Below are 25265 nucleotides of genomic sequence, written 5' to 3' on the forward strand. Positions count from 1 at the left end.
GCCATCAATATGACGAAACTTGACTTTCTCTAAGAGAGTGTCATAATATATCCAATTGAAGGCCTTAGACAGATCATAAGGCTTAACAGGTGGAGATAGATTATTATTTAAGACTAGCACTATTCGAAGGGTGAATGGATTAATAGCACTCTCAGTTGAGAAACATTTCAGGGATTCTTTCTGTGATATGCTAAGTACTTTATTTACACGTAAGTGTGTGACTACTGTCGTGTACATTACCTTTTCAAACATTTTGGGAAAAAATGTCAGTCATGCAATGGGATGGTAATTGTTTAAGTCTGTATTGTCACCTTCCTTATGAAGTGGTTTAAGGATTGCACATTTTAACTTGTCTGGAAAAATTCCCTGTGCCAGTAAAGCATTGATTATATAACTAAGGACATTGGTTGTTAACTTGGAATACTTTTCAAAATTCTGCCTGCAGTTGCATCAACCCCAACAAGAGCTTTTGTTTCTTACACTTTTTGTAAGCGCATTGTGTGAAGGATGTTGATGCTACCTCTATTTGCTTCAAGTTTTTGTGGAATAAGGTCATAATATATTTTCTTGCTTCTTCAACTGAGCCATCTATTCCTGTGCATGCTGCTTCATTTGGAAAGTGTTGTTAAAAGCATTTTCAACTTGTGATCTATCAATCACAACATGGTCATAAAGTTTAATTGTTGTGGAAACTTGTACAGTCTCCTGCCCTATTTCCCATTTGACAATGTGTGATACGGTTTTAATCTTATTATCTCCATTATTTATTTCAGTTAGTCCATGCATACCTCTGGACTGTATAATGGCTTTACTTAAGATACTACAGTATATGTTATAGTTTGCAAGTAATGACCGGTCTTCACTTACTATGGCCCTTACATAAATTTCCGTGTTCCTCCTACATGAGATTTTAATTCAATTAGTTATCCGTGACTGACTTGTCTTTTTACTGGATCATTTAGATAACTGTTTAGGAAAGCAACTCTGAAATAATAACACAAATTTACTAAGGAACGAATTTAATTAGATACTAGCATGCCCTTTTACATATATGTCGTCCCACATCACACATTTTAGTTTAATCTTAAGACACAGAACGTAGCAATAAGGGTAGCAGTGTACTGGACGCTGCATGAAAAGAACATAATATTGCATTAATAGGCCTCACTGCTTGGTAGAAACCTGCCTCTGGGTTGCCAAATTTCAATTAATTTTGGATCACAATCAGATAGTCCATTAGCATGAATTGTTTTAGCGTGGTGGCAGTGAAACAGCAGGTACCTTTTACGTAGAAGAATTACAGAGAGTCAGTCAACCAGATATGGTTATCATTGAGCATGTCGGAAAATGGTGGCGGAATAAGGTCTTTGTTAAACGACATGGCTGCCTTTCATCGCACAACAGCTGGGCGTATAAGGCAATGACACCCTCGAATAGTGCAGTAGCAAAGAGTGTCTTGTGGAAGGCGCAGTTTAGGTAATGGCAGTATTCTCGACATGCTACTGTTAAAATTATATGTTTACTCATATCACTATAGCGGGATAGGAGCAAAGCAGGAGAACGAAATAGTATGCAGTGGTAAGGGGAGTAATGTACCGGATGAGAGCAATTCATGGCAGCATTTTCAGCTGATAAAGAAATGCATATTAAACTTAAAATGGTGTAGCGATAAAACTCTGAGAAGTAATAACGAATGGCTACTTGTAGCACATATTGGTAAAGGTCTTAGCGTTTTAGGCAATGATAGCAAACGGGGAGGCATATTAATCCAAGGTACAGGTTAACTGAAGTTTAAAAAAAAAAAAAAAATCAACAGCTATGTAACCCAGATTTTCATTCAATCAGAAGAAATAACTAAGTTGAAACAAACGAGTGAAGATATGCCTGACTTAAATGTGGACATACACAAGAAGGAGAACATATTTGCAAGCTTAAAGTGCCTTTTCCAATAGAGCCTATTGCAATAGAGATGATGTGAAGGTAATACGACATATACTTAGTGAAATTGATGAGGGAATAGCACTACAGACTTTCCCTTCTTACCCTATTCTTTTGCTGTCTGCATTGGAGTTTTATTTCTTGCATTTTTTGTGTTCTGTTTATGTAAATATTGTGCTATTTAGGCTGTTTTAGATTTCTTTTGAGGCACATGGCAGACAACTATTGTGACATAAACACACTGGTGTAAAAAATAAAAGTGACGTAAATTCTGCAATGTTGTGTTTGCTCTGCCATAAAAGGGTATAAACAGGTGATAGTAAAGTAGAAACAGTGTAAAGAATACATCTGCAATATGCTTCACGGCAGACAAAAATGTTCTTAACAGATTTGCATACACATTCCTACAACTGGTTAGCGTGCTCAGTGTGGAGTGTGGCTACCTGTGGCAGCAATTCAGCCCTGACAGTGATGAGTCACACTGTGGATGATATCGCCAGTCTCATGTTGAGACAACAACGCCCTTTATTGCTGGAGAGTTGCTCGCAGGTCTTGGAGAGTGCTTGGTGAATGCTGAGATGATCCAACCTGTCTCCCAAGTGTGCCCCAGACGTGCTCTATGGGATTCAAAGCGGGAGAGCAATCAGGCGACGCCATGCGTGTAATATCTTCCGTTTCCGTGAAAACATCAATCGCTCTCGCTCTGAGGTTGAACATTATCATACGAAGTCTGGGCCCGCACCATCTCGCACATGAGGTCCCAAGACCTTGTCACGATACCTCATAGTAGTTAAACCTTGCAGATTCTCCCATACAGTTCCATGAGGAACAGTTCATGTGGTCAACATCGTCCTTGCCAACAACATAAGGGATTCTCCTCGATACAGGTCTCTTTCCATAAAGTTTAGGTTCCGAAATCATATTCCACGTTCCCTCCAGATCCAAATACGTCGAGAATCACTATCGAGACGAAACTGGCATTCATATGAGAAATAAGAGTCGGCTCACTGTTCGACCACCCAGGTGGTATGTTCCTTCTGCGAAGACATCAGAAATACACACCCAGCAGGTCACTCTGCCGAAGCCTTCTGTACACCGATTGTCACAATGCAGCAAGTCCAGTGGATGCTGCGAGATCAGATGCCTAATGCCGTGCAGTACTAAGGCGGTGCTGTCTTGCCCTTACATCCGAATAACGGTCTTCTCTCTCCGGTATCACACATGGTCGGTCATGCCATGGTCTTTGGGGTATTGCTTCCGTCTCTATAAATTGTTGCCACATGCGAGAAACAATAGAACGATTCACGTTAAGCCATCAGGCCTCATCAGTTTGCGGTTGTCCTGCTTCCATTCTTATTATCGCCCTCCACCTCAGAGAGTCTGGTCTGTGTCTTCTTTGTTCCATACTGCGCGTTCGATGACTGTATACACTGCGATTGTGCATGTGAAACTACCCGGCAAAAACTATCCCATTTGATAGATGCCCAGACGTCATCATTATGGTGGAGGAGTATTTATAGCAGTAAAGAATTCAATAATATCCAGTGAAGTTATTAGCGAATGCGAATGTGAAATAATCTGGGTTAAGTTAAGTATCAAAGGTGGGTCAGATATGATAGTCGGATGCTTCTATAGACCACCTGCATCAGCAACCGTAGTAGTTGAGCGCCTCAGAGAGAACCTGCAGAACGTCGTGAAGAAGTTTCGTGATCATACTATTGTAATAGGGGGAGACTTCAATCTACCAGGTATAGAATGGGATAGTCACACAATCAGAACTGGAGCCAGGGACAGAGACTCTTGTGACATTATCCTGACTGCCTTGTCCGAGAATTACTTCGAGCAGATAGTTAGAGAACCAACTCGTGAAGCTAACGTTTTAGACCTCATAGCAACAAATAGACCGGAACTTTTCGACTCCGTGAATGTAGAAAAGGGTATCAGTGATCATAAGTCAGTGGTTGCATCAATGACTACAAGTGTAATAAGAAATGCCAAGAAAGGAAGGAAAATATATTTGCTTAACAAGAGTGATAGGGCACAAATCGCAGAATATCTGAGTGACCACCATCAAACGTTCATTTCTGAGGAAGAGGATGTGGAACAAAAATGGAAAAAATTCAGAAACATCGTCCAGTACACCTTAGATAAGTTCGTACCGACTAAGGTCCAAAGCGAGGGGAAAGATCCACCGTGGTATAACAATCATGTACGAAAGGTACTACGGAAACAAAGAAAGCTTCATCATAGGTTTAAGAGTAGTCGAATCATAGCTGATAAGGAAAAGCTGAACGAAGCGAAAAAGAGCGTAAAGAGAGCAATGAGAGAAGCATTCAACGAATTCGAACATAAAACATTGGCAAATAATCTAAACAAGAACCCTAAAAAGTTTTGGTCATATGTAAAATCGGTAAGCGGATCTAAATCCCCTATTCAGTCACTCGTTGACCACGATGGCACCGAAACAGAGGACGACCGAAGAAAGGCAGAAATACTGAATTCAGTGTTCCGAAACTGTTTCACTGCGGAAAATCGTAACACGGTCCCTGACTTCAGCCGTCGCACGGACGCCAAAATGGAAAATATTGAAATAAACGATATCGGAATTGAAAAACAACTGCTATCACTTAGTAGCGGAAAAGCATCCGGACCAGACGAGATACCCTTAAGATTCTACAGTGATTATGCTAAAGAACTTGCCCCCTTTCTATCAGCAATTTATCGTAGATCGCTGGAAGAACGTAAAGTACCTAGCGACTGGAAGAAAGCGCAGGTCGTTCCCATTTTCAAGAAGGGTCATAAATCAGATGCGAATAATTATAGGCCTATTTCGCTTACGTCAATCTGTTGTAGAATAATGGAACATGTTTTGTGTTCTCGTATTATGACGTTCTTAGATAATACAAATCTCCTTCATCATAACCAGCATGGATTCCGCAAACAGAGATCATGTGAAACTCAGCTCGCCCTATTTGCCCAAGAAATTCACAGTGCCGTAGACACTGGCGAGCAGATTGATGCCGTATTCCTGGACTTCAGGAAGGCATTTGATAAGGTTCCGCACTTACGTTTAGTGAAAAAAATACGAGCTTACGGAATATCGGCCCAGGTTTGTGATTGGATTCAGGAATTCCTAGAAGAAAGAACACAACATGTCATTCTTAACGGTTCAAAATCTGCAGATGTAGAGGTAATTTCTGGAGTACCGCAGGGAAGCGTGATAGGACCTTTATTGTTTACAATATACATAAATGACTTAGTTGACAACATCGGTAGCTCCGTGAGGCTATTTGCAGATGACACGGTTGTCTACAAGAAAGTAGCAACATCAGAAGACTCGTACGTACTCCAGAAGGACCTGCAGAGGATTAATGCATGGTGCGACAGCTGGCAGCTTTCCCTAAACGTAGATAAATGTAATATAATGCGCATACATAGGGGCAGAAATCCATTCCAGTAGGATTATGCCATAGGTGGCAAATCATTGGAAGCGGTAACGACCGTAAAATACTTAGGAGTTACTATCCGGAGCGATCTGAAGTGGAATGATCACATAAAACAAATAGTGGGAAAAGCAGGCGCCAGGTTGAGATTCATAGGAAGAATTCTAAGAAAATGTGACTCATCGACGAAAGAAGTAGCTTACAAAACGCTTGTTCGTCCGATTCTTGAGTATTGCTCATCAGTATGGGACCCTTACCAGGTTGGATTAATAGAAGAGATAGACATGATCCAGCGAAAAGCAGCGCGATTCGTCATGGGGACATTTAGTCAGCGCGAGAGCGTTACGGAGATGCTGAACAAGCTCCAGTGGCGGACACTTCAAGAAAGGCGTTACGCAATACGGAGAGGTTTATTATCGAAATTACGAGAGAGCACATTCCGGGAAGAGATGGGCAACATATTACTACCGCCCACATATATCTCGCGTAATGATCACAACGAAAAGATCCGAGAAATTAGAGCAAATACGGAGACTTACAAGCAGTCGTTCTTCCCACGCACAATTCGTGAATGGAACAGGGAAGGGGGGATCAGATAGTGGTACAATAAGTACCCTCCGCCACACACCGTAAGGCGGCTCGCGGAGTATAGATGTAGATGTAGATGTAGATTATGTGGTTACCCGCTGATCGGAGAGCTCACGATTGTACGGAAATCCGTTGACAGTTTGTATGAATATACGGTTAATTAGACACAAGACGGTAAAATGGCGGTTCGTTGCTTTAATTTTGGACACCAGTGTTTGTATTGGGACCACTATAGTGAAAAATGCAGAAACTACGAGAGGACATGTATTCAGTATAGGTGATCTCATGTACAAAATCACATGAGAGCGAGGCACCCCATCCCCCTCAAAATCAAATAATCAGATACGAGTGATGCTGTACGTGCTTGTAGAGGGGAAAGTGGTCTGGAACTAAAGTCTGCCACTAAAAGAGAGAGAAGAAAAAATGCAATAAAAATTGAAGTAAACCTATAATTAAGGACTCCCTTTAACAATAAGAGATAGATGGAGAAAATACAGTAATCTGGACTCCACATATATATGCATTAGGAGTTTGTGTGCGTCTATTTTTGATTAATACGTACCAATTTAAATTGAGTGCTTAATTAACTGTTATTATAGTCTCTACACATACTCAGACACTTTAACATTGTCATTTAATAAAGTGATCTTGAAATCGATGAAAGTAAAGAGGAAGAGGAATAGGAGACAAAGAAAAATAGGTGTAACGAACAATAAAAGGCTTTTACCTGAAGTATAAGTAGTAAATGTATTTTTGGCAACTACAAAAAAAAAAATGGCTCAAATGGCTCTGAGCACTATGGGACTCAACTTCTCAGGTCATTAGTCCCCTAGAACTTAGAACTAGTTAAACCTAACTAACCTAAGGACATCACACACATCCATGCCCGAGACAGGATTCGAACCTGCGACCGTAGCGGTCTCGCGGTTCCAGACTGCAGCGCCTAGAACCGCACGGCCACTTCGGCCGGCTGGCAAGTACAGAATGCCAGTTTTGTCACTCTTGTAACAATGAATGACGAGTTGTACCCTTTCACCACAAAAACTTTGATAATGAACATTATTATAAAACAATGTTTTATGAAACAACCAAAAATATATATACTTCTTTCTCCCCAAGTGGGAAATGTGACCTACAGGAACTCCCTGTGTTAACGCAGGAGAAACTAAGGGGCGAAATAAGAAGCAGTAGTTGACGCTGGGTATATGCAGCCACAGGGTACAATTTCCTCCTTAGAACTGACTGTGTTTTTCATCCCGCCAGCACCACTGTAGACTGCAGTTACCCTACGTGGGGCACCTCTGATGGTCACCTTTAGGTATATCGTAACATTCCTATCAGGCCTGTTTTAACCACGTTGTTGCTAATTCAACCTCGTGCAGATTCTTAGCTCAGCATGTATCCTATGCATGATTATACCGAAGGAGGGCCGTTGAGCCTAGGGGCACCCCAGCTCCAGCAATTCAGAAGCAGCAACGCTCACCCCAACCCCAGCCAACTACGTGAAGGCAACAACTGCTACTGTTATTTACACCAGAGAAGGCAGAGAAGCCTCGCTCGCGACGACACAGGAACAGAGACGACCACACTTTACGTACTTCAGCGATACTTCAGCAAGTCTGTCTCGTGGGAGTGGCCAACCGTCCTCACCATCATTGGAGGAGATGGACATCAGATATCCTAGCCAATAAAACCCCATGGTTTCTCGAAAATGTCTCCGATGTAGGAGTTTAACTTCTCGCGTCTCGTCTCCCCACTGTTTGAACTGATAGCAACTGTACCTCCAGTATAGCCTGGAACATTTATGCATTTTCTCTGCCCTTTCTAAGTATTTCTTGTATGGTTGTTAAAGAACAGTAATGGATTCCTCGGATGCATTTTCCCTGAAATTTCCTTAATGGCTGAGACTAATGCACGTGTCCCTGCCATAGGACATTTAACCATCTCAATTTTCAGCGGTAACCTTACATGAGGTAGGTGCTGACCACGCTCAACGAGTAAAGGTGATGCACAGTAAATATTTATTTATTCGACTAATCTGCTGATATACTTAACCGCGCAAGATTAGGGCCATCAGGCTCTTCCTCACATTTATCCAGGCACTATACATATTTTGATTTATATTAATGATGATAAGGGTAAGTTACGTCAAGAATGCAGCATTATAAAACGTTTCCTAGTAGCTGTAGCGCAGAGAAATGAAATTTAAGTACACTTTACTACAGTCGTACCTGACTGAACCAACAGAGACAAGTTACAGGGAGGTAGTTTTAAAATAAGATGGCCAGCAGTAATGGACGTGAGAGAATCGATGGAAGGGAGAGAAAGAGGATAAAACAAAATATTAAGAAGAAAGAAAAAAAGAAAGTGACGTGCCTGGTTGGGAAATGAAGAAAGCATTAAGCATAACTGCGAGAATGCAGGAACATGTGCTATAGCGCCTACAGTATAAAAACTGGGAAAACTGGCCTCACGCGTTATTTTTTGGGGACCGTTATGAGGGTGACAAAGGGTAGTGTTTCAGTTTCTTCTTAAAAGAAACAGATCATTCAACTGTGCGCATAGCTCAGGGTAGCTTTTCGAAAGTTACCCATAGTCCACAATTTTTAGGCTATGGAACACCGAAGTCTAAAGGCAATACTTGTCATCTCACTACATCCAGTGCTTGAAAGACGGCGGCTTTCTCAGATCACGCAGTCGTGCTAGGTGACGCGTCAAATACCGACTAATAAAAGACAATCCGACTCCAGCCGAGATTTTGGGCCTCCAAAAGATAGTGAGAATGCGTTATTAACTGGCCATGTTGAGGGTCTGGGTGTGCATTTCAGTGCAGAAAACAGCTTCAAATCTCATATGAACACTCAACAGTTGTTTCAAAAGAAGTGTGTTCTTCAACAAGATGCTACAGATATATTAACCTGTCTCTTAATATTCTGAACACTGATTTCATGTCTTGTGTACAAAATGAATAAATTAGAAACGCTAAGGGAAGAAATAGATTGGAACGTTCAGAGCCATCTTCTCTCATCATCTGTGCGACGAAATATGAAGCTCATGTTTTATAGGATTATAAGCTACAGTTACTAGTTAAATTATAATTCCATTCAATCCATCGATTTAGAGTTCGTCACTAGACAGTTTTATTTCAAGAAATCTGCATTAAACAGTTACGGGATAATTTTGCTTTTCGTGGTGGTGGTACCTCAACCATTTAACATAAACAAGACAAAGTGAAGGGGATAAACTAAGGGAATCCTAGCACATCAGAAGTTTGATAGCTGCAATAGCAGCGAAGGATGGACCCAAGACGTATTGCCATCATGAAGTCTTTTCTCCCTGTATCATGTTTATTATTGACGGAATCGGTGTCAGCGGAGGAACCAGCCAGCCCTGCATTTGCAACATCAGTGCACAGTTGGACCGTTGCTCACTTCTGGCCATTCAGCTAACACCTTCAATGACGACTATAAGACCTTATGAAATTACAATGAAATCCAGACGATTAGAGGCTTATATGCGTTGATATACATCAACGCGAGCAGTTGAAAATGTGTTCCCCGACCGGGACTCGAACCTGGTATCTCCTGTTTACATTGCAGACGCTCTGTCCGACTGAGCCATCGAGGACACTGAGGACATTGCGACTGTAGGGACTTATCTCTGGCACGCTCCCCGTGAGACCCACACTTCCAACTTACTGTCTACAAACTACAATTGTAGTGCCCCTGCCCACTGTGCTCTTCACTCAATCTACCGATTCCCGTAAGAGTTTTACCAATGTGAGTGCCTCCGCACTGAAGAAGATGATTGGCCGTTAAGCCTTACCTATATGAAGATGATTTCTGTCCTTTCGGACAAGTCCGAAAGAACAGATATCATCTTTATTCATGTAAGATCTAATGGCTGAACCTGAGGAAATACTTACTGATATGAAGGACTCTCTGGAGAGAGAGAAGAAGCCACCAGCAGTGATTCGTAGCGGCCGTTGAGCTCTGAGCATCAGAAGCAACAGCGACCGTTTGGTTGACGTCGGGCATTCCTGCAGTGAAGTCACCGCGTCGTAAGCCGAGAATGCCACTTTTTCGCTCTGAAAGAAATGAAAAGTAACACCAGTAGATCAACAGACAACACCTTTTTTCCGACACTATAACTTTTTTGCCTGCTACTAATGGCTATGAAATTACTGTTTTAAACAAAATGCTGCTTCTGTATTAAACGACAGGTGAAATTATAGATGAACGATGAAAAGTTCACTGACGACAGTTTAATGTTACCGTGTACCAAAAGATAACATATTGCTCCGTTTCAGAACAGCACTTGTTTTAGCATGGTGGAATCCTGAAACAACTTCTCAACAAAATAAGCATTCCGTCCTATTACATTCACAAAGGAAGCGAAGATGGAATGTGTCCCTTGGTATGAACCGTAAATTCTAACTGTCTATAACCCAACATACTATAATGTTTATAAAGTTGCCACGTCGTCATCCTCGAACACATGTTTACTAGGTTTACTAAACAGGATATCAGAAGAACAAAGTCACCTTCCATTTATCAGATATTTCCATTGAAGTTCCTTAATGTCTGTGTAATACTTTAGGATAGACTACAGTCATCCATGAATCCTACCATTGGGTCTGTTTATTCGTTCGAAATCTGTTCTATTTGCTACTTCATTAGTGTTTCAATTTTGGTGCAGTACTTTAGGCTGTTGCCTGCGTGTAGTTTGCTTTACAGACAGTCTACACTTTCCTAAATTACTTCTCGTACCTTGTGCCGTTGAACTGTAAATGTAATCATTTCATACGTTCCAAATGCACTACTGTGTCAATAAATCTTGTGTCAATTCATATTCCGTAAAAAGGTGTACTAAGTATTTTTTGGCATTGTATATGTTAATTCCTATGATGTTATATAATTCTTCAACCTGTGTACAGGTAAAGGAATCATTATCGATAGTTGTCAAACAATTGATGCATCGTCCCAGAAAATAAAAATCCAATTTAGGATCAATTTTCCAAATTGGGAGTCATAATTACACAGACAAGGAATGCTAATAGTCTTAAATGTGTCAACTAGGATTGGAAAATATGGACTTCGAAAGTCGGCAACAGATTCTCACGAGTCAAAGTTGCAGCAAACTGCATGTTTTTGGCTCACTAGCCTATTTCGCGACTTAGATGAAACCGGTAAACAGCTTTTTTTTTTTTTTTTTTTTTTTTTTTAAACAGCACTGAGATTATTTTTCAGGATCCCCAGTTACCAGTGTAATGTAGGAGTTCCTGGCAGCTAATAAGCCTCACCATCGTTTTCTTTGATTCCTGTTGAGAAGGTGCTTAACAGAAATGTGTTTGTCAGTAGAAACATTAAGCCGATTGCCCCACTTGGTGGCGTTCCTCGAAAATGGATCATATGACGATAAAAGGAATCAATTTATCCCTTTTCGCTAGACAAGTACTAGTCTATATCGCCACACATCTGGCCCAATCATCAAAAAGTGGCTGAAGGAATTATGCCAGATTATGATCAAAAACAAAAGTAATGTGTAATACTAAACAGAAAGTATTTCTGCTTCATTAATCCGCTTCCGTCTTTATCATTGATCATAACTTGTACATACCTCCGAAATGAGATCGTCCCCGTACCAGCAGTATACGAAGAGTACTGAGAGTTCGAAGACCAGGTAGCTGCTGCTCTTACCGACTTCTTGCACACCATTAGACCTCTGAAAGAAATAAAGCTCATCACTAACCGCTCGATTCTCTTCATCTACAACAACACAAACACAACCCCACTCTCCACAGGCATTAATCAGTCAACCGTATGACACGTACTTACTTGTTACTTTGGTACAGCTCGGAACATTTTTTAGTGTACGATCTCTGCAGCAATATCCCAATGTCCGTCTCTTGAGTACGGAATCAACAACAATGTCAGATATTAATGTCGTACGACGAGATGAAAATGAGACCTAAAGCTTCGTCACTTTTATTCTTGTAAAGAGCAAACGTCAACAAATACTCTTCTAATGAGTTGTTATTAATGAAAAATCGTTTACTGTTACAGCGCAGGTTGTGCTATCTTAATTAATTGAATCATGAACAGTTGAGCTCAACGAGTTTAAATGTAACAGAGTTGTGTTTCCGGTCACTGTTTTACCTCAGTGTTATTTTATGGTGATTACTTAAAATGTAAGTATGTGAGATTAAAAATATATATTTAGGAGAAAACTGTACAGCATCTGTTGGAGTTGGTGTATTGGAAATAATGGACACTCTGAGGAAAAAATTAGTGAATTTCTTTTAGACATATAAAATTTTGCCGGGAAACAACAATTTATGTCTGGCACAAGTCACAGTTCGTACTAAAAGTGTTTGTGCAGTAAGCAGGAGTAACCTAGCGAAAAGCCTACATATCTCGGAGTAAATATATAAAGAAGAAATTCGCAATGTATAAATCCATGAAAAAATCCCAAACCCCAGCAGATGTCATTTACACTGGCCTATGCAGAAAAGTGAAATTCGGGCTCAGTGGTAGCAGCAGGAAGCAGTAAAGCAGGTTAGCTTATGTTCAGTTGTACAGGTTTCCCCAAGTAAAAAGAGGAAGAGGAATATCACATACGCAGTTAAAGATGTATATCTACCACCTCGCCCGTTTCCTTGACACTAGCAGTGTCATCTCTGAAAACTATGTATGTTCATATAGCCTACTAGCGGAAACAACATATGGTACTTACATCATTACGGTACAAAATAAAGTAGAAAAGTTCTCACGTTCATTTTAAGTTTTAATTAAATTTGCAAATATTCTCCTGCAAATTTCTCAAATTACAATCAGCAATGTGCTACAACCTCCTACAAACAATTTTTCAATGATTTTGACATCATAATGTAAGGCTTTCGATAATCAACTGAACCTTGGGTGATGTAATTTTGGTCCAAAATGTACAATGGCGAATCAAATATTTCTTTCAAATGGACTTACACGGACTCTGGTTATATAAATAAATCAGTTTTTCTCTGTTTCCCGCCTTCCATTCCCTTTTCCAAGGAGGCAGAATAGGTACATGGAGGGTGTAGGATCCTTTCGTGCCTTGTTCTACCTGTCCTGAGTCTTTTTTTCTGACCATTTCACAAGGCCATATTTAAAATGCCATCAACCGCCCAATTGTGTCTTCAGAAATGCAACAAACAAATAATTAACCCACAAAAATTTAATTCAAAATACAGCACACAAACAATTAGGTTACAAAAATATACATAGCAAATTATACGCAATTTGCTGACAAAGACATTCACGAATTTTCTTCCCATATTTGGTATGCAGATGTAGCAGTGATAACACCAAGACTGGGCTAGATACACAAGATAGGGCTAAAGACAGAATAGGTCAGCACGAATTCAATACGGATCTCCTGAAATCATAGTACAGGAGAGCGAAAGAATACGCTCACATGGTACCTTCCATCCATTTTTTCTATTTCACTCTGCATTCAGACTCTTAATTTCCTTAAAAATCTAGTAGTTTCTATATAATATGCCCGCTAACCTTCTAAAAATGTGTAAGATAGTGTATTTAAATTTGAAACTCCTTCCCGACAATGCTTATGCAGTACGTGCTGGGACGCTTCTACACTCTCAACATTGATAGTCTGGATATGTCATAACATTTCTCGTTATCCAGGTGGTTGGGTTATTATGAGCGGTTAGGTATCATTGTATACAAAAGCAGCCACAAAGTCTACAAATATCATATGAGGATCTAGTTCGCCAAAGATGATGGCATGTGAAGTCACAGTATGTGATGCAAATACACCTGCATACAGCCCCGATTCAATCCAAGAAGAAACTCTGTTTCTTCGGCCCCATTCGACCAGGTGAATACAACATTTGATAAAGGACAGCAGTTCTCGGTTGCGAAAAGGAAGCTTAGGCTTGCTGATCCCTCGATAACGATATTGTCAAAGTACATAAAAGGCGTTAACGGAAAATGGATGACTCCAGACGATGGAATTCTCTATCAACTGAACTGTTAGGTTCATAATTTACCTTGGCAGTCTGAAAAAGCTGAAAGCAGAAGCACACCCCGACGGAGAGGCTTTGTCCCAGTAGCATCCCGCCTAAACACTGCTCCAGCAGCTCAAAGTTCCTGCCAACATGTGAAGAACAACGATTCATCCTACAGGCATATTCTTATTAATAAAGACTGTACAAGACATCAACACAAACTTAATCTTTAACAGAAAATGATTAAGAGACCATACGTCGTGTAGGCATTGACAGTGAATAAACATGTTCTAATGAAACTGATATTCAGGATAAAATACATTTCTTCCATTGAGAGTACAAAATCATAGCTCGAAATCACCACACGAGAACACCGAAAATAAATAAATTGTTCAAAAACCTCGCGAATAAAGACGCCTGTCTCCGGCATATGCTTTTACACTAAAAAGACAGATGGGACTACTTGTAACAAGACTATTAAGCTGATGGATCTCACATAGAACGTCAGGCCGATGAAAGTTCAAAATTTTTTTCCTACGTCGTAGCGTGTCTCCAGTGTATGAAAATCGCTGCTTACAGACGAATGCGATATACGGCGACAGGCATCTAGTAATAAGTATCTCAAACAAAGGACCAGATATTGATAACCAGGGGAAAGTCAAGCACCTACTACGGAATCAGCAAGTGTTGCAGTAGTACATAAGTTCTGTAAAACAGTGTGTGTGTGTGTGTGTGTGTGTGTGCTAGATAGTTAATTGCTTTCTCTTGATACGATGCGGAACAAATCAGTTAGCTTTCGTGAGTACTTTTTAAATAAAAACTAAACTATTTTTTTAACATGCGTTTCATGTTTCTCTACACACTCTCTTTCTCTCTCCATCTCCCTCTCTCCTTCTACTTCCCTCTGTATCACGCATTCTCGCTCTCTCGTACATACATGGTAATTGAAGGACCATATATTCAGAAATTGCTCAATGCAGCAGAAGGGATTACCAAGTAGGTATAGTTTTGGTTTCTATTTGAACTTCATCGTCCATTAGATTCCTCACATCTCTGAGTCAACGGCTTTTATGATTTATTGCATTGTGTATTTCTGTGCCATGTTGAGGCTGAATTGTGCGCTGTTTAAGTGCAACTTCTTCATGTTTTAATCTCCAAATTCTGATATTTTCCGTAATACAACAGTTACAGAACTAGAAAGTGTAAGACCACGTATGACGTTTAACATGCATTTCAGTTCCTTATTGAAGCCAACAAGAAAGAATTTATATTTTGTTTCATTCATTCTAGTTCTCTCCTGCGTTATTTCTAATCGTTTGCTCAGACTTTGTGCCGTAAAGATATGCATAGACTGTGTGAGTTTGTTCACTTGCAAAAACTTTTAATAATTTTCAAGGAAACATCATTTACATAAACCAGTTTCAAGATGAAGTGAGCTTGAATTCAACACTTCCATTTTCCTCTTGGCTCTGCGATGGTCGATTATCTATCTATATGCTAAGAACAAGAGAGGAAGCAAATTCACCCCTGAGATACACCTGTAGAGCACATTAGCAGTTCAGATGAAACTTTTTCGTTTACTACATTCCTTGGCTTGCTTAAAATGATACTATATTCTTTTAGTTAGATCAGCTGATAATTAGCGACAAACAAGAGTATCTGATAAAATATCTGAAATTTTGTAGGGAGATACAGTGTACTTCACAGTCATATGCTTCTGACAAGAACTGCCCATCCCACGACGCCAAAAGTGGTCTCAGAGCATGCGGACGATGGGGTAGTGGAAGCCGTGTCGTGCTGAAACCTACAGAGACATTGGTGACTCAGTTACAAAGGTTGGCGCTCAGAGGCGTATCGTTCGTTATTTAGGTTTGCTGTGTAAACAATAATAAGCGTCCGCAAATATGCAGCTAACGTTGCTGCACTGACAAGTTTAACAATAATTTCGAGAATGGTAAATTCAGAATCAGAAAGCAATGGTAAATTTCAGTTGATATTGATATCACTGGTGGACAGAATCAACCAATGAGAAGTAAGACGTGAGCGGGCAGGCGCCAATCACTTAAGAGAACTCACAAGGCGTCTACCATTGGTTTCCGAAGCGATAAAGCGTGAATCCGTGTGTGATGTGTAATTTCGCATAAGAAGGAAACACATTATTGAAAGTAGCCTTGTAAAACGTACAAGTGCGATCATACGTTAACTTTAAGATCGTGTGAAGCATTTTCTGTGACTTTTAAGGGTAATCGAAAAATGTTCATTAATAGTCGAGAACTTTGCTATGAACATTGTTAGACTGGCTCTAGATATCGATTTGCTCGTTTGGGATTATATGAATCCAAGAAAATCAGGCGACTTACTATTATTCTGCGATTCTGATTTTAGTAACCTTGAGACTTCCCCATTAGCCATTTCGTTGTGCACTGTTTATTGGATGAACGTTAGAGTCTGCGGAGAAAGAGCGGAAGGAACCATTCGGAACAAAGACAACGCGTCATCTTTACAACAGGTAGTCAAATTGCGTCCAGGCATGCCAGAACTAGGCATGCATATTACACTGAGAATACAGTGTGTATTTTGAATATGGAATCTCTTTTTGGTGGATAGTTTTACATTTAGAAAACCACTGTGTATTACACGAGGTTTACTTTTCGCATCCCTTGGATAAGAACATTACATTTTGCGCCCCTAATTGGGGAAACTGCCAGTAATCTGCGTGTAATCAGTATAGCAGGAAATGTTCTGGAAATGAACATTGCGTAAGGGAAATTACCGGTAAATTCTGAAAGATAGTTATTAGACAGTGATTATTTAAGGTGGGAGGAATCTTTTACAGGTCTCTGAGCCATTTAAATCGATTCATTGTGTTAGACTAAATCGAACAATGCATGATTGGATATATCTGTGAATTTTGTATTTTGTTGTGCACTGCTGTATATTGATACTGATTATAAAGATTCCGACGCGACTACTGTTATTGTTATTTGCAACTAACAGCGAATATTATGAGGGAAAATTACATTTGAACTGTAGTTCTCAAACCGATTTCATGAAAATGATTATAAGCTATATTTGCGAAGGAAAGGTTGAGATAATTTTTTGAGATTGGAGCGACGGTTAGTAAGGATACAATTCAAAGAAAATATTGGAAGAAACAAAGTGTTATGTCTGTAGAAAGTATATGTGCTCGCACCATATCGATGAAAGATTGAGAGACTTTATGAACCATGAGCTGAATCAAGTTGCCAAGCTGTCGATCTAGTGATGGCATGTGCCGTGAAGCGTGACGTGTGGGGGCGGCTTCTGCATCGGACAACTTACGGGTCCCTACACGTGCAGCGACGGATTAGCGGCACGTGGAAGTTGTGTGGTCGGCAGATCTACAGTAGATCGGCGGGAGCGGCTCCAACACAGCGGCGGCGTGAGGGCGGCCGTGTGCGAGACTTCATGTGTTTCAGCCGGAGATGGCACTCAATCCACAGCTGTAAAGGGATCCCGCCCGTAAAACGAGTCAGAGCACGTCTCTACACATCCGTGAAAACACGGGGGGAGGAATTTTCTGTGATTAAGATCAAATGAGGCAGAAGGGATAGATAACATTCCATCAGTATTTCTAAAACAATTGGGGAAAGTGGCAACGAAACAACTGTTCAAGTTGCTGTGTAGGATGTATAAGTCTGGCGACATACCATCTAACTTTCGGAAAAGCATCGTCCACACAATTTCGAAGACTGCAAGAGCTAAAAAGTGTGAGAATTATCGTACAATCAGCTTAACATCTCATGCATCCAAGTTGCTCACAAGAATAATATACACAACAATGGAAAAGAAAAATGAGGCTGCGCTAGATGATGATCAGTGTAGCTTTAGGAAAGGTAAAGGCACGAGAGAGACAATTCTGACGTTGCGGTTAATAATGCAAGCAAGACTAATGATAAATGAAGACATGTTCATAGGATTTGTCGATCTTGAAAAAGCTTTCGGAAATGTAAAATGGTGCAAGATATTTGACATTCTGAAAAAAAGTAGGGGTAAGCTATAGGGAGAGACGGGTCATATATAATATGGACTACAGCCAAGAGGGAATAATAAGAGCGGACGACCAAGAACGAAGTGCTCGTATTAAAATGGGTGTAAGACAAGGATATAGTCTTTTGCCCTTACTCTTCAATCTGTACATCGAGGACTTAATGATGGAAACAAAAGAAAGGTTCAGGAATTGAAATAAAATTCAAGGTGAAAGGGTATCATTGATTGCTATCTTGAGCGAACGTGAAGGAGAATTACATGATCTGCTGACCAGAATTAACAGTCTAATGAGTACAGAGTATGGACTGAGAGTAAATCGAAGAAAGACGAAGGTAATGAGAAGTAGTAGAAATGAGAATAGCGATAAACTTAACATCAGGATTGATGGTCACAAAGTAGATGAATCTGAGGAATTCTACTACCTAGGCAGCAAAATAACCAATGACGGACGAAGCAAGGAGGACATCAAAAGCAGACTAGCAATGGCAAGAAGGGCATTCCTGGCCAAGAGAAATTTACTAATATAAAAAAATAATTTGAGGAAGAAAATTCAGAGAATGTACGTTTGGAGTACAGCATTGTATGGTAGTGAAACATGAGCTGTGGGAAAACCGGAACAGAAGAGAACTGAAGCATTTGATATGTGGTGCTACAGACGGATAATGAAAATTAGGTGGACTGATAAAGTAAGGAATGGGGAGGTTCTGCGCGGAATCGGAGAAGACAGGAACATGTGGAAAACACTAATAAGGAGAAGGAACAGGATTATAGGACATCTGTTAAGACATGAGGGAATGATTTCCGTGGTACTAGAGGGAGCTGTAAAGGGCGAAAACTGTAGAGCAAGACAGAGACTCCATTCAGCAAATAATTGAGGACGTAGATTGCAAGTGCTACTCTGAGATGTTAGCACAGGAGACGAATTCGTGGCGGGTCGTACCAAATCAGTCAGAAGACTGATGACCAAAAATTAAAAATGAAAAGTAAGTTGTGCTTACATTCTTGTTAGAGAAAACAATTTTTATCACAGTGTTAACTGAAGCCACCTTGCAATTTTATGATATAGAGTGTGTGTGTAAATTCCCAAACAAACATCTGCGACTTGTGGAGGGGAGTGATTAAATATTATTTTCAGTAAGAAACCATGTCGAGAGAAGTACTGTTCCCATCCGATGGAGGTTTAAAATCAGATTTTCAACTGATCCACTTCTGCTTGAGGAATTGAATCAGGTGTGACACAGTGCAGTTATTAGGTAACAATTCGAAAAGAAATGTATCGAAATATCCATTATGTGTTTACTTATTACAAAACAAACAAAACAAACCAGCGCATTGGTCATAGCGACCACCAACGTTGTTAAAAACGTCATCTTGTGTGCGTTATGGCACTCCAGGACAAGCAACTCTTTCCTTCAGTACATGCGAATGCGTTACACATCATGATTTAAACCCTCGTAGAACGGATACAGTATGTTTCCGGGCATGAGTTCCTATTCAAAATATTATGCACTCACAACCCTCTTTGCAACGGGATTTTCCGAACAGCTCGTATAACTATGTTTTGTGAGTTATTGCCATAGCGGACATGGCCTTACGAGTTCTATTAATAACAGAATTTGTAATAAGGTCACCACCCAAGCAGATGTTTGTATTACGAAAGCAGTATTAATGATTTAATTTGCAGTGAAGATGGAAATTTATTTCGTTGAATTATCGTCTGTATGTAGAGTATGGCGACTTTGTTTTGGCAAATAACTCTACTGTCATTTTACACAGGGCAATGCATTTTTGATGGAAGGTGTTATGTTCAGAAACCCACAATTTAGTATGCGAGGGGTACATTTCGTACGCCTTGTGTAACGATATCACAAGAAGTCAGTAAAATAGTTGAATGGTGTCTCATTTTACACTCGTACTATGCCACGTAACAATCGTCTGCCAAAATATTCACGGCTAGTAGTGTATTAAGCACGTGCACGTAAGGTGACACGTTATACATATATATATTAACAGTCTAATTCAGAGAATATCGTTATATTCCCGGGGCGAGCCACAGAGGTGACCTTTAAGAGCCGCATGCGGCCCGCGAGCTGTGAATTTGACATTTTCGGTCTAGAGCACCATGCGCAATGCTTATTCGTCGATTACTCGCAAAAGAGGTCGCAAAAAAGTCGACCCCTCCCTGTGGACTCCCTCTTGTCAGCTGTTATACGTCAAACTCCGAAATCACGTAAACAGAGAGGAAGTTTATTGTTTCTTGCTCGTGTAGCTTAGTGTTTCATCATGGTAATATTATTCAGTGAAAGCAGCGAATGTGATCACTAACGAAATGCCTGAAATTGTGCCTGCGACCACAGTTGCTGCTTCTATTGTTATAAATTGGGACAACAACCAATAGCGATATTGTTCAAGACGTAACATAAAGGATGGACCCCGTATCCACAGACAAATTTTCGGGGGTTGTTCAGGGATACCTTCAGAGTATTTTGGTGTGTGAATGCAGTGGAAGAGCGACATAAAAACGCTATTCTTATCTGTCCACGCAGCGACGCCAACTTCATCGCAGTGCAAAGTTTCGTCTGAAGGTTGCTGCGTTACTCTGTGTTATGCGGTGTGTGGTATACATATTGGTTACTGCATATTACACACTTTTTTACTTATGTGATCTCATTTTCAAAGAAACCAAGGCGACTGAGGTAAAAAAAATTACATTACTACACTGCTATAAGACAGTGGGTCGCTTGTACTAAAATACTCATGAGGTATCCCTTCAACAAACTCGTACAGACTTCGAGTAGATTTGAAAAACGAAATAGTATCCAACCTGTTTTTGTCTTCAGATACGTGAAGGAGGGAATTAAATTAGGAAATGAGACACTTAAAGAAGTAGATGAGTTTTGCTATTTGGGGAGCAAAATAACTTGTGATGGCCGAAGTAGAAGGGATATAAAATGTACACTGCCAACGGAGAGGAAAGCTTTTCTGAAGAAGAGAAACATCAAGTATATATTTAAGTGTCAGAAAGTCGTTTTTGAAAGTTTCTGTATGGAGTGAAGCCATGTACGGAAGTGAAATATGGACGATAACTAGTTTATAGAAGAAGAGAATAGAAGATTTTAAAATGTGGTTCTACTGAACAATGCTGAAGATTAGATGGGAGGATCACGTAACTAATGAGGAGGTACTGATAGAACTGGGGATAAGAGGAATTTCTGGTACAACTTGACTAGAAGAAGGGATCGGTTGGTAGGACATGTTCAGAGGTATCAAGGGATCTCCAATTTTGTGTTGGAGGGGGGGGGGGGGGGGAGGAGGGCAGCGTGGAGGGTAAAAATCGTAGAGGGAGACGAAAGAGATGAATAAACTAAGCAGATTCAGAAGGATGTAGGTTGTAGTAGTTACTTGGAGATGAAGATGCTTGCGCATGTTAGGGTAGCATGGAGGGCTGCATCAAACCATTCTCAGGAGTGAGGACCACAATAACAACAGCACCTGAATGCTTCTTAAAGGTAAAGAACCTGCTGTCGAACAAATGTATCAATGGGTGCTAGTCGAAATTTTTAGACGCAATACATTTTAAATATACTAAACCCTTAACTCGGATATACTGACGACTTGGCGCATGCAAAGTACTGACCGTTACATAAATTTACACTAGCGTAGTTCGTCAACGGTGCTTCGTACGTTAAGAACAGACGTTCAAGAAACAGTTTGGTCTCCCAGGCGCTAAGTGACAAACAGACGGAACTCTATTTGACGTTGAGAATCACGTCATCCGAGTGGTGGGGCAGATGTAAATTTGGAATTTATGTCGACGCAAGATGCGCAAGACACTTATCTGTGTGATCACACATTCCTTGGCGGAACTTCTCATGCTACCGTGTGGATTGAAATGTGTCGTAGTCAGAACAACTTCTTCAGTCTCGATTCTTGTCCTCTTGCGGAAATGGAAAGTGCTCTTCATATGCGGTTTCACTGAATGAATTAGTAATTAGAGGCTCCTACTCCCTCCAATAAAGAGATTGTAATAATAAAAATTACGTGTATTTTTTGTGCAAACATCCAAATTTAAGTGCCTCAATGTCTGCTGACTCTGACAAACTAAAAGTAGGGTAAATTAGAATGTCATTGTTGTTTGATGCAGGATTCTAGTGCAAGTCGTTTACAAGATATCGCAATGTGAAAAGTTTCGACACCAACACTTTATTGTGCCACTCATCCTGTGTAGTTCCTAGGTACTAAATTGTTATGCTTGCTTACAGATAGCACAGCGACTGCTAATTAGTTAGTGTGTGTGACAGTCCAAGCAGTAGGTCGTGAGTGGATGATGCTATTTATTTTCCAGTGTTGAGAAAACCGACATGCTGATTGTGTATGGCGAATGTAGAAAGAATGCAGTGCGTTCTTGTACGGTATATGCAGCAAGGTATCCCAATAGACATCAACATTGTCTGCACTTATTTATCAGCCTCTTCGTCCAGTGAAGTTAAAGTGGTAGTGTAGCACCTAGACAACATAACAGAAAAAAGAAGTGACAAGGGGACAGGGAGAAATAATAATGTTCTTGAAACTTCCTGGTAGATTAAAACTGTGTGCCTGACCGAGACTCGAACTCGGGACCTTTGCCTTTCGCGGGGAAGTGCTCTACAAACTGAGCTACCTAAGCATTACTCACGCCCCGTCCTCACAGCTTTAATTCCGCTAGTACTTCGTCTCCTACCTTCCAAACTTCACAGAAGCTCTCCTGAGAACGTTGCAGAACTAGCACTCCTCGAAGGAAGGATATTGCGGAGACATGGCTTAGCCACAGCCTATAATAATTCTAATAATGTTCTTGCTTCTGCCACAGTTGATCCACACGTTAAATCCCGAGCAATCGTACGAGGAAGTGGTATGAATCAAGCAAGGGTCCTAAGCATTCTTCATTGACATAGGGTACCTCCCTATACATCTCTTTTAAGAGCTGCATGGAAACTATTATGAGACTCGTGTTAACTTATATACGTGGCCATTAAGACAGAATAATCGAGATATATGAGGTATGTTGTTCAGTGATGAGGCCTCATTCACCAGTCATGGGCAGGTAAACCGCCAAAACATGCACTATTGGTCTGCTGGCAATGCCCCTTGCCATCGGCAAGTGGAATGTCAGCGTCCATGGAGTGCAAACTCGTGGTATGAGATAGTGATTTATCGGCTCATATTCCCGTTTTTAATAGACGGAACACCGTATGTGCCCAAGTATCGCAGCTTTCTAACAGATCCTCTTCTACAGGTGCTAGAAGACGTTTCTCTGCAGACTTGGAGGAACCTGTGGTACCATCATAGTGGCTGTAAGGCATGTCTTCACGAATTGTTTCCAAATCTCTGGATTGGGCGCAGAGTTCGTGAACCTTGGCCAGGATGTTCCCCAGATTTGACGCCTGTAGGCTTTTTTTCCGCAGGGAAAGCTGAAAGCCACTGTCTACAAGGACATGCCAACTACACTCTATGATATGCAATGGCGTATTACAGCAGCCTGTCCCGAAATCTCCGCTGAAATGCTAACACCTGTGCGGCAGTCGTTCCATACCAGACTGGATGCGTGGACTGCCGCTGCCGGTGGTCATTTTGAACACACCCTGTGATGGTAAATTGTCTCGTTACTGGGCAGAATCCATATAACTACTGTATGCACCTGTGTTGTTCCGTATTGTGTGCTACCACTGGTACTGTACAAGTGTAGGTGTAGCAAATGTTTGTAAAAGACTAGCACCAGAATCCTTCAACAAGCACCACCGGATTCTAATTTATCCTACTGTTAGTTCGTTAATGCCAATAAGCGTTGTTACACTTAAAACTGTGTATGTTTGCACAAAAATCTTTCTACGTTTGTTACAATCTGTTCAAAAATGGTTCAAATGGCTCTGAGCACTATGGGACATAACTTCTGAGGTCATCAGTCCTCTAGAACATAGAACTACTTAAACCTAACTAACCTAAGGACATCACAAACATCCATGCCCGAGGCAGGATTCGAAACTGAGACCGTAGCTGTCTGGCGGTTCCAGACTGTAGCTCCTAGAACCGCTCGGCCACCGAGGCCGGCTTACAATCTGTTGGTTAGCTACCAATCCATTCTGTGAAAACCGCACATCAATATCACTTTCAATTTCTGCAATATTTGCGATGCAAGATTTAGGTGATTCACCCTGTATGCCGTAACAAAACATCGAACAGTCATGGTAGTAATGACGATACGCCGAAATTGCAGAATAAAAACTATTTGTCAAAAACTAAACCCATAATCTGTATGTGTTCTCAACACACCTTGTGGTTTGCTGTGTTAAATATTTATATATACATACCTTATGATAGCTTGATGATGAAGGACGCTCTTTCGCAACCGATAGTGTATGTCGTGGCTTAAATCTTCTGAAGTGTGTATATTTTGGAGAGAGTGTGTTTTGAACGAAGAAGATTTCGTGTGTGAGACACTGTCGCTTAGGCTCCGAAGGTTTCTGCTCAGCAAATCGAGTTGGTTGCGCAGCTGAACCATCAGGCTGATGTTGAAGGAGTCGGCAGCCATGGTCGCGGTACACACGCTGAAGACAATGTAGGCGCAGTAGAGCCACGTGGCCGCGAAGGCGAGAGGCTGCGTCGCATCGTACGGCAGCGCCAGGATATACGGCAGCCCTTCAGCGCTGATGGGTGTAGCGGTGTACACGATGGCTATCAAGACACCCGACAACAGGTAGGCGGAAACGACCCGCCGTATGGAGCGGCGTCTGAGGTGAAGCAGCCGAAAGTCGTCGGCGCTGAGGAACTCGCCGAAGTCGCGACGCTCCTGCAAACAACCACATACCCTCTGCACACGTACACGCTATGGGCGAGGTGCTACAGTACTGGTTAATGAAACCTGCTCAGTGTAAATTGAAACAACAGCTTACAATAACAGTCACAATTTATTTCAGTTTGTTCACTGCACCATGTCGTCTTAGTTACAGCTGAGTGTTTACGCTAATACAGCAGAGCACCGTTTCTACGTTCAGCCAACAATGAGAGATACATTACTGTGAATAAAACCCTGTTGTGTGTCCTTCACCTCAGTCTATGGCCGCGCCTAGCCTGTTGATGGTAGACAGCGATAGGCTGCGCTTGGAATCGCAAGAAGTTCGGCTGTGCTCAAAAACCATATCGGATCTGGAACTGTATTCTTCCTGCCGTAGGTCTACTATGTCTACTATGGGGGAAATGGATAGCGATCCGATTTTCATCCACAG

General features: G+C 41.0%; 1 protein-coding gene across 1 annotated transcript in view; it reads right to left on the minus strand.

Annotated features, from left to right (window-relative positions):
• The window catches only part of LOC124619327 (odorant receptor Or2-like), a 31777-nt gene extending 7348 nt beyond the window's left edge, over nt 1-24429 (minus strand). The window contains exons 1-4 of the mRNA XM_047145635.1: nt 24351-24429; nt 14017-14116; nt 11589-11693; nt 9895-10056 (exon numbers count right to left, since the gene is read on the minus strand). Of these exons, the coding sequence (XP_047001591.1) occupies nt 9895-10056; nt 11589-11693; nt 14017-14082 (333 nt within the window). The 5' untranslated portion in view covers nt 14083-14116; nt 24351-24429. The remainder of the gene's footprint in view (nt 1-9894; nt 10057-11588; nt 11694-14016; nt 14117-24350) is intronic.
• Nucleotides 24430-25265: the final 836 nt, after the last annotated feature.

Source organism: Schistocerca americana, chromosome 6, assembly GCF_021461395.2.
Source record: "Schistocerca americana isolate TAMUIC-IGC-003095 chromosome 6, iqSchAmer2.1, whole genome shotgun sequence".
Lineage (NCBI taxonomy): Eukaryota > Metazoa > Arthropoda > Insecta > Orthoptera > Acrididae > Schistocerca > Schistocerca americana.